General features: G+C 42.8%; 1 protein-coding gene across 1 annotated transcript in view; it reads left to right on the forward strand.

The window, feature by feature from the left end:
* The window catches only part of LOC138488168 (ras GTPase-activating protein 4-like), a 1092176-nt gene extending 1082055 nt beyond the window's left edge, over positions 1 to 10121 (forward strand). Inside the window, exons 20-21 of the mRNA XM_069614957.1 lie at positions 1283 to 1332; positions 9845 to 10121. Of these exons, the coding sequence (XP_069471058.1) occupies positions 1283 to 1332; positions 9845 to 9981 (187 nt within the window). The 3' untranslated portion in view covers positions 9982 to 10121. The remainder of the gene's footprint in view (positions 1 to 1282; positions 1333 to 9844) is intronic.
* Positions 10122 to 10353: the final 232 nt, after the last annotated feature.

The raw sequence follows: 10353 nt of genomic DNA on the forward strand, positions 1-10353 counted from the left end.
GGAACAAGCCGGTTTGCCTTCATCACTCATATAATTTGTCGTCAGTATTAGACAACTCTGATGATCTCGGGAGCTGTGACTATTTACAACATACACACTCTGTGTTAGAACTAATAAGATCCCTGAAGATTATACTGCATGAAACATGTATCGGCACTACTGTTCGAAACAATTGGAATGACTCCATTGATTGCTCATATTCAGAGGCATTCCAGGTGCATGAACTCTGTAGCTCTTTCACATCTATTGACACACTCTGCTCACCATCTGGTAAGCAGACAATGGGGCTCATTATGGTGCAGGTAAATTGGGGCTGTATTACTGTATACCGCTGCATTACCATACCGCCCAACTATAACTTTGGCAGAAAGTTGGAGGAATCACCTCCAGCTATATGAGCTGGAGGTAAATCCGACAACTTTTGGACAGATTTTGCCAGAATTACCACAGCGAAATTACCGGCGAGATAATTCTGGTGAAAATGCCCCATTGAGTTCTATGGACTCCGAAAAAAAATTGGGATTTACACCCCTAGGACCACTTCTAATCCAGCAGGAACACCGCTGGACCAAGTGGCGGTAATGGTAATACAGCTTGGTGGCATCTGGGTGGACCATGTCTGGTATATCCTAAAAGGGTCAGTATTAGGGTAGCTCAAAGGGAGTTATGCCTCATGTAGCAGGAATGATATTACGGTGATCTTAGAAAATCATAGCTCGTGACCTTTCAAGAGTTGCATTGCCGGTCCTCTGTCTTTGAAATACTTCCCTGAATTGAACCTTTAATTGAAAGACTACAGATGACCTAAATACTGCCTAAATATTTTGGAGAGTCAATAGAAGATATGGTACTGTTTAGACTGAAAATTATGATAAAATGATGGTGGCCATTCCAAATAAGGGCTACCCGAGTGCTACGGGAACCAGCTTGGATGCTTGGGATACTTCAGGAAGCTTGGATGCTTGGCATACTTCAGGAAGGATCAGGGCTTAGAAAGGAAGGAGAAACCTAACCCTCAGGGAAACTTAATACAATGCAGTCTGTGGAAAGAAAGAAATGATACGTGGTTTTGGTCTGGAAATTGGTGTCAGACATTGCTGAATTTTTCAATGCCTCCTTTAAAAACAGTTATAAATGGGTTCTACCCTTTAGCATCCATCATAAAGGCGAGTTGGTGGGTGAAAAATGCTGCACTCCTAACTAATGGGCTCGATGTACAATAGGCACATATGTCTAGAAAGCACAAGTACATTGCATAATTCAATGCATTTCTTTCTTCAAGGGAAAAATACCTGGCACTAATGAAGGAGAACAGAGTGGAAACCTCCCTGGGTAAGTATTCTGTGCACATAATGTCTACAACTATATTTGTCATTTCCCATGCCAGTAAGTCTGCACTTGCATTTTGTAATGCTGAACTCTTTTAAAAGTTACAAAAGTAACAGTAGAATTGGTTACTGGGGATCATGGCCACATGTTGACTGCCACAGGACAGTAATTGTTCTCACTCATGCATAGAGATAGTGCTACAGTAGAGGGTAGAGAGCCATAGGATTGGGCAGGGGAGCATGGTAGAGTACAGAGAACCAAGGGAGGGGAAATAGGGGTATGCCTAGGAAAAGAAGACCACCACAAGAATTAGCATAGTCAAAGGAAGAGGCACAGAACCACGAAAAGGTGTAAAAAAGCTATAAAAGGACATTGCTAGCACTGAGAATGGAATTACAAGTTAAATCAGGATTTTAGAGTATACATACCGCTGAAACACTCTCAACGATGACTCCAACTTTCTGCCAACTTTTCATCACTGCCATCACTCCTTCAACCCATCCTACTCAATATCTCTGCTACCTTCAACATAAAAGATCACCCCTCTCTCCTTCAAAACCTCTCCTCCCCTTGCTTCAAGGACACTCTCTTTGATTGGGTTGTCTCCTACCTGTCTAATCACTCTGTCTCCCTCTTCTGAAACTTTGACTCCTACTCCCACACTCCCTTCTCACTTGGCGCTCCCCAGGGATCAGTCCTACAACCACTCCTCTTCAACCCCTGTATCTCTTACCTTGGAAAACTCATCCAATCCTTTGGCTTTCAATACCACTTCTTTGCTGATGACACTCAAATCGTTTTCTCCTTTCCCGTCCCGACTTATCTGAAAGACTACAGCGTGCAGGAGACAGCCCGAAATGGACAGGCTGTTAGGCAAGTTCATAAATAGCAGCAGCATCTGCGCGTGTGTGGGCCTGAACTGGCGCCACCACGAGCTCTGACATGCTTTATTGATGTATTATGTTTCTGCCCCTCCCAGGGTGCCATGACGCAACAGTCACTTCAGATTCCTGCCTGGCAAATTGTAATTTACAAAGCTTGCCCTGCGAAGATATTAAGTAATGTATAATTGTCTAAAAGCAAAGTTAGCTGCTTCTGCTAATTCGAGGCCCGAGCTACTAGCCTGCAATAGCAGTGCCATCTTCCACATGTTTGTATGTTGGATGGGCGCCCCGAGAGGCACAGCGTCCCTAAACGGGCTCAGCAGCATTCACACCGAGAAAACGCAGCAGAAAAAATGTGTTCAATGTAAAGGAGGTATGCTAAAAAAAATGCCTAAATACCGCCTTAACATTGTGCGCTCTAGACGAATGACTAACCTCGCCTAATGGATGCACTGGCCCTGTCTGGCTTCCGATACTGTGCTGATTCAATCTCTCTTTACTCTCCCTCTGCTCGCCTCAACATTTCAATGCCCCTGCATCACTGAGCCTCCTACAGCTTCCCCTCTTCCTCCCCACTTGAGCCCCACCAGTAGAAGGCTCTCCTTCTAGCCATCAAAACTATCTCAGAATTGGAAATCTTCGAAATCTGAATCACACACCACCTGCTAGGTAGTGAGTGAGTGTCGCTTGGCCTCGCCCCACCGCTTCCCAACTGGCACCCATGACACCCCTAACATTGTCTCAGTCAGGAATGTAAATATGTCGGTATGTATTTTGCTTAAAGATAGATAATGACACTAGATCATGCATATCCACCCTATTTATGCCTGTACTTCTGCTAATGTCCCTGGTCTAAATTCCGTGTTCAATTTACCCCACCATCACCAGGCTAACCCACAACCCACTAACCAAGGCATGTTATAGAGGCACACTCTGCTGGGAATGCCTCCATCTTCTGATACTTTATGCTGTGGATTTATTTTCTGTTTGAAATGACAACCAGATTGTTAATAATTGAATATGAATGCTTTACTGACAGTACAAAAAGAATCCATTGCATCATGCATGCCCGTGTAGAAACCATTGAATGTTCTGGCATCCCTTTTGGAACTATATTTTTACTGCCTCCTTTTAACAGATTAAAATATTCACATTGAAAGCAAAACTTTGCATCCATAAAATATTGAATATTGCTACTGCATGCTGCATGAGACATCTTCATTGGTGCTGCATTTATGATTTTTTGTGGAGTTCACAAATTATACGAATGTGGCCTCGTCCTTAATTCATGGCTCCATGAAGCGTCCGGACCCTACATATCGCTAGCCATCCCGACAAATACTCTATCCTCAGAGCTGATAAACCCAACGCCAGGGGAGGAGGTGTAGCTATCATCTCTAAATCTTCCCTAGGCTTCAGATCAGTCTCCTCAGCATCATTCACATCCTGCGAGCTACTTACTATCAAGTTGCAAACCTCCCCCACAAGCACGATCACCTTTCACCTCATATATAGACCACCAGGCCCCCCTGGGGACTTTGAAGAAGACATCACATCTCTCATTGCCGAAAACTCCAAGCCATCTGCACAAATTATCATCCTCGAAGACCTTAACCTTGGTTACCGCGACCCCAACGACGCAACTGCTGCATCCCTAGCTAACACCCTAACAGAACATGCTTTGCACAACTCAATATCGTCCCCACCCACCAGAAGGGCAGAATTATCGACTGGGTGGCGACCTACAACTGCAACCCAATCTGCAAGGACCCCCAACCTCTGGCATGGACAGATCACTACCTTATCCTTCTGGAGATTAACACTAATCATGTAGTACCCAAAAAGTGCCCCACGGCACCAGCCTGCCCTACCAGAAACAAACACAACATCACTGCTGAGGCCCTACTACCCCTGGTCCTACCTACCATCAACGCACTCCGGCTAATGCTGATCCTAACCTAATGATTGACACCTTCAATAACTCCATGGTCAAGGCGATGGATACCATTGCCCCTCTGAAATTGCGTAAAGATAAACCAAGAGCTCATCTGAACTTGTGGTACACTCCTGAACTCAAGTTACTTAGGAAAAAGAAAGCTAACGCACAACTCACATGGAAAACCAATCCCTCGGCCGAAAATAAATCAAATTTTACAAATATATCCTCCCTTTACAAAAGTGAGATAATTTGCACCAAAAAAGATGCATACAACGTCAGGATTGACCAGGCAGGGTCCTCCACTAAAGAATTATTTAAGATTCTGAAAGAACTCCAAAATCCCAGCCCACCCACAGACACCTGCCTAAAATACAAACCCTGGTGTACCAGCATCCAAAACGCCCTCAACAACAAAATCACAGGTCTCCAATCTAAAATTGAAGACAAACGCCAACAACTTTCCAACAACAAGCCCACCTACCTTAGCTCACCAACACCCCTCGCTACCAAATCGGGCTTCACATTCAAGAAAGTAACTACGGCAGAAATTCAAAAAACTATCACCTCCCTAAAACCCTCGAACTGCAAAGGGGACAGCTGTCCCACCCAGATCATAAAAGACGCAGCTAGAGACCTATCCCCATTCATTACTAAACTTATTAACCTATCATTCACCAATAACTCAGTTCCGAGAATCCTAAAACAATCATGGGTTCTCCCACTCCTGAAAAAACAATCACTAGATCCAGCCATACCCACCAACCACAGACCCATCACCACTGTCCCATTTCTGTTAGAAATCCTGGATAAAGTCGCCTACCTCCAAGTTCAGGAATATCTGGAATCCAACCAACTGCTAGGAATTCGTCAATCTGGCTTCAGACCTCAACATGGAACAGAAACTGCCCTTGTTGATCTCAAAAGTCAGATTGATGAAATCGAAGACAAAGGTAATGCCGCGATCCTACTCCTTTTAGACCTTTCAGCGGCCTTCGACCTGGTCGACCATAATATCCTCTGTAGCCACTTAGCCACCACAGCTCACTTCTCCCCCTCGGCCGTCACATGGATACAATCCTTTCTGGCAAACAGAACCATGCAGGTTTTCTCTACAACAGCTGCTGCAGACCCCATTCCCACCTCATGCGGGGTCCCTCAAGGCTCCTGCGTTTCCCCCACTTTGTACAAAGTCACAATTTGACCAACTGGATCGTCTGGGTGTCACCTACACGAATTACGCAGATGACACCCAGATACTCCTCACCATCACAGGCAACTTCCATGCAGACGTTACCCGGATTAACAAAATATTCTCCATCATTCAGGCATGGATGGCCTCTCATGGCCTCTGCCTGAATGATGAGACGACGGAGCTCCTCCTTGTTGGCTCCCCTAGCACCCTAGCTAAACTTAATCCCAACTACAACAACATCATTATCGATGGTCACACCATCCCTATTGCCAAAAGCGTGAAAACTCTCGGTTTTTACCTTGATGCCAATTCTAACCTCACCAAACAAACTGACATGATCGCCTCAGCCTCCGCCTACACCAGCAAGCTTATTAGGGCCAGTAGACCCTTTCTATCTTCTAATAGCTGCCTCACTCTTGCTAGAGCCCTCAGACAATCCAAACTGGACTACTGCAATAGCCTTTACCTAGGTGCTAACCAATCTATAATCAACAAACTACAGGTACTTCAAAATAACGCACTACGCGCAGCGCTTAACATCCCCAGGCGAGAGCACATCTCCACTGCAAGGAAATCGTGCAAATGGCTCTCCATACGACAAAATATTGACCTGAAAACCATTTGCCTCACATATAAGGCATTAAACCACTTGGCCCCACCATATCTCACCAATAAGTTTACCATGAAACCCGCCACCAGAACCACAAGATCCTCCAAAACCTTATGCCTGACAGTGCCCAGATTCTCTTTAAAAAGAGCGGGAGGGACGAGCTTCACAGTACTTGCCTCCCAACTCTGGAACACCCTACCTCTCAACATTAAAACTATTGAGTCCTTCCAGATCTTCAGGAAACACGTTATAGGTTGCCTCCTAAACAAAGAATAGCACTACAGATAGGCGGGCACACCTCCCTCTGTGCAACTATGGCTGTGAACTCTATAAACTGTTGTACTTTGAAAGTGTAGTACCCCCACTGCTTACTATGTTGGTATACTCTGTAAACTGCTATATATTGAATTTGCTTTTGCCACACTCTGTAACCATCCTCTTTAAGTGCCCTTCTACCTCTGGGTTTGGAGCGCTATACAAATAAATAAAACAAACAAACAAACAATTATATATTGCATTTTTTGATATTGTTGACCAGTTTTAGTAAATGCATTCCCTTTACGATATCTCACCGGCTTGAAAGAGATCCTTCACCCGTTGTCTTTGTTATCAGCGGAATTAAGCTGTAGATACGATTAACATAGTTCAGAGGTCAATCGTAAGGCATCACACAGATGTATATGGTGACGGTTGTGAGCAGTATTTTAGACCCGTAAAGCAGAGTCCGGCCTCAGTGGGTTTTGGGGCAACTAGTAAAAATAAGATGGGACTATATAGACAGGGAAACATTGTTTAAAAAGGAAATTATCAAAGAAAAGAGGCAGCCCAAGAAATATTAAAGAGTCTTGTTGGTAGATGATGTAATCAACCTCTATTGCTGAAACATAAAATATCCAATGTTAGAATACAACTGAATGTCTGAAGAAAACTGATAAATCTCAGAAATGGATGCTCAGAATGTTATAAGAAAAGGAAGCACTTTAGGTATTCTGGAAAATTGATGTCTCAGGAGTAGATAACAATATCGACTCACTAATCGCCCCAACGAGTGGGTTGAGTTCTTTCCAAAGTGCATTCTTCATCAAAGTTTAAACAATCCATTAGTAGACAGCTGAAACTGCAAGGCTCTTTAAAGGGGCCAATCCAATTAGTTTTATACCATGGGGCTATTCAGAATGTAAAATCATCAAGAGACCCCAGTCAGATGAATTGTCTATAGTAGCAGAAAAACCTAATGAAAAATTGTAGCCAAGAGTATTATCAATTTTATGTAAGTAGTTAGTGGTATGAGAAGGAGGAGCCCGTTGCACACAGCTGCAATTCACTATAGCACATTTCCTACTTGGGTAGTTAAAAGTTGTTCTTGGTGTAATATTGACGGATTGGATTTTCGGTTCAAAGCATTTTCCTTGAGAAGCGTAGCTCAAACTTTCTACCCCTTCACAAGCATATGGTGGAGCCGTCAGAGCCGGGTACTTCAGAAGCCTGTGACTGTATATTTAATGACTTGGCTCCTGCAGTTGTATGGCTTTTTGACTAATTGTATAGAAGCATTAAGAGGTCATGGATTTGTCTGCACAGGATCTGCACGATTTTAAGGGTATAAGCTTTATATTTCATACATTCAGAGTTTTTTCCATCTGGTGAGATTAGCACCTAAAACATATTCCTACATACATTGCATTTCTCAAGTTGAAGAGTATTGTTTCCAGCACTTAATGCCATTTATCATCTATTTTAAAGATATCTGAAGGGTTTTCTGGAAAACTGTCTCTCGCTTTAAGGTTTCATTATCACTGTCACCTGCCCCTGGTGACCTGCTCTTCGAGACAATTACCTCAGTGGCTGTGACAGTTTAGTTTTCCAGGTGCCAGGGAGTGGAGCAGTCTTAAATTAACTCTTCTGGAGGCACCCCAAAGATTTTCTGTCCTAATACTTCACTAAAGTACCTCACCAACGTCACAAACCTACATGGGCCTGCACAGTCTACTTTTCCTGTGGATTAACAGGCAGTCCGGTCAGCCATCCAATCCTACTTTGCATCCATAGTTACAGTACAATTATCATACCACATTTTCCTGTACCATACACTCCTCTATGTCATGATTCAGAGGTCTTATGACGTTATATGTGGTAAACATCTTGTTTGTGCCTTCTTTGTACTGCTTCTGTGTTATCGGAATGTCAGGACACCTGCAGAATGTATGCAAACATCTTGTGAAAAAGGTTATTCTGTAAAGAATCTTATGAAGAAGGTCAACTCAAAAAACATGTGGATCATAGGGTAACGGGTAACAAAACTAGGGATGAGTCCTGGATAGCATTGATAAAACAAGGAGTGCAGGCAGTAAGATAACTAGAGACACATTTTTTTTTTAAAACAGTCAAATTCAGTAGACATCATTCAGAAAGGCGTTTTTCAAAAATATGTTTTTGCATGGAGCCGAAGGTATCCACATAGGCCTAAGGGGAGGACATGTCTCATCAAACAAAAAACATAGTACAATATTTGGCAGCGAATACAGGTATATTTTTGTAATTTCAGCCATGCACGAAAAAAATGCTCTGTCTGTCCGTTAGTTGGAACATGTATGTATCACCTTTGTGAAATAAATCTCCTCTACTTGCTGATATTAACTCTCCTGGTACTGGAACCCGTACTTAACACACTTATGAACAGAAGCTGCTTCAACGGGGGCCTGAAACTAGAAAGACTTGTGCTGTCATGAGTAGAATTTGATCATTTATTCCAAAGCCTGCTTGGCAAGATTTAAAGTCTTATGTCTCCTCTGGTCTGAAAGAGAGTCCCAAAGATGAAAGTGCCTCTGAAGCTGGCTCCATCTCGGGATATATCTTTCAATGCTACTCTTAGGTTATGCAGGAGCCGCCCCATAGAAGCTTTAAAAGATGCAGAGAATTTTAAGCTGAATTCTCTACTGCAAAGTCTGCTAATAAGTGTCATGGAAGTAGCCCCCGGCAGCGCATTACAGTAGTCCAAGTGATAGTCAATAAGGCTCCATTTACGACTGTGCCCTTGTCCATTGGCATGCAGGGAAAAATCCCATATTATAACCTGACATTCAAATAGAATTTCTTGTAAATAACATGGGCCTCAAGCATTTAAACTAAGGTGACGACTTAACATGTTTTTTCTAAAATCAGGAAGATGGAGTATGAGGAGGGATTCCTTTTTAATATTAGCAAGACCTCCTTCATCTTCCCATAGCGAGTATAAAGCCAACTAGAGTCTAACCGTGCTAGGGTCAAACAGGCTTTGTGGTCAAACAGATTTCCGTTTAGCCGTAACTTTTATAGGGTGTTAAAATGAAGAGGAATGCTTTGTTAAAAACAAAATCAGGAATGGTGAAAATGGCTGCATAAAGTAGTGTAACTGTTAACAGTAAAAAAACGAAAAGTAATGGAACTCAGTACCCGTTAGTTCTCACTCAATTCAAATCTCTCCTGAGGATCCAGCATTGCATTTATTTATATATTAATTTGTTTGCATTTGTATCGCGCTTCTAACCTTCAGGCATCAGAGCGCTTGGCTTAAGAATATGGTTACAGATAATTGTGGTTATACAGGTATTTGAAGCAGTTCTCAAGTTTAGGCCACCTCAGGTTCCACACTTTAACCGGAAGTACTGCCATGTCTATTCTAACACAGAGATCTTGCCAATCACACTTAAAGCAGTCTAAAAGCCAGCCAGTCATTTTACATAATCACCATTGCAGATTCACTCCAAATTCTCTAGGTGTTGTAAAGTAGTCAGAGATGTTAATCTGAAGACACAGGAGTGGGCCGGCCGAGCAAACTGAATAAAATAAGATAAAATGAGGCCATTGAAATCACATGTGTACACAGGGTAATTGTATCTTCTTCATTCCAGACTCTGAAAACGGTGACAGCGCGAACCGACTGTTCCGGGTTCTCCAGGACCTTGAAGATGCCCATCACCTGGCCGTGGAGGACTTGTCAATATTGGCTGCAAGGGATCAAAACTATTTATTGGAACTGGAGACATGACTTTAGCCCACGAGTTTCTTGTGTTGGGAAAACGATGCCAATAATTGTATTATTATATGTTATAAAGACGATGTAACCAGTAGAATGTATCACGGCTGCCAAAATCACTTGTCATTTTAATGAAATTGCCTTTAAAGAAATTGGTGCTAATGTGTGTTTTCTTCATACTTCAGTTACTTCTTGAGACAATGTGAATGTAAAACCTGTGGAAGGTCAGGCATTGGGCAAATCAGACTTAAGTGCTTCGTGGATCAACAGAACCAATATGCCTTGCCAGGCAATGGCATTGACAGTATTAGGTTTCCTGCATCCTCGTGATCAATACATCTCAATCTTTAGATTGAGAAACAGAGGCTAGTTCATACACCAGGG

This window comes from Ambystoma mexicanum, chromosome 9 (assembly GCF_040938575.1).
Source record: "Ambystoma mexicanum isolate Mex_15411 chromosome 9, UKY_AmexF1_1, whole genome shotgun sequence".
NCBI lineage: Eukaryota > Metazoa > Chordata > Amphibia > Caudata > Ambystomatidae > Ambystoma > Ambystoma mexicanum.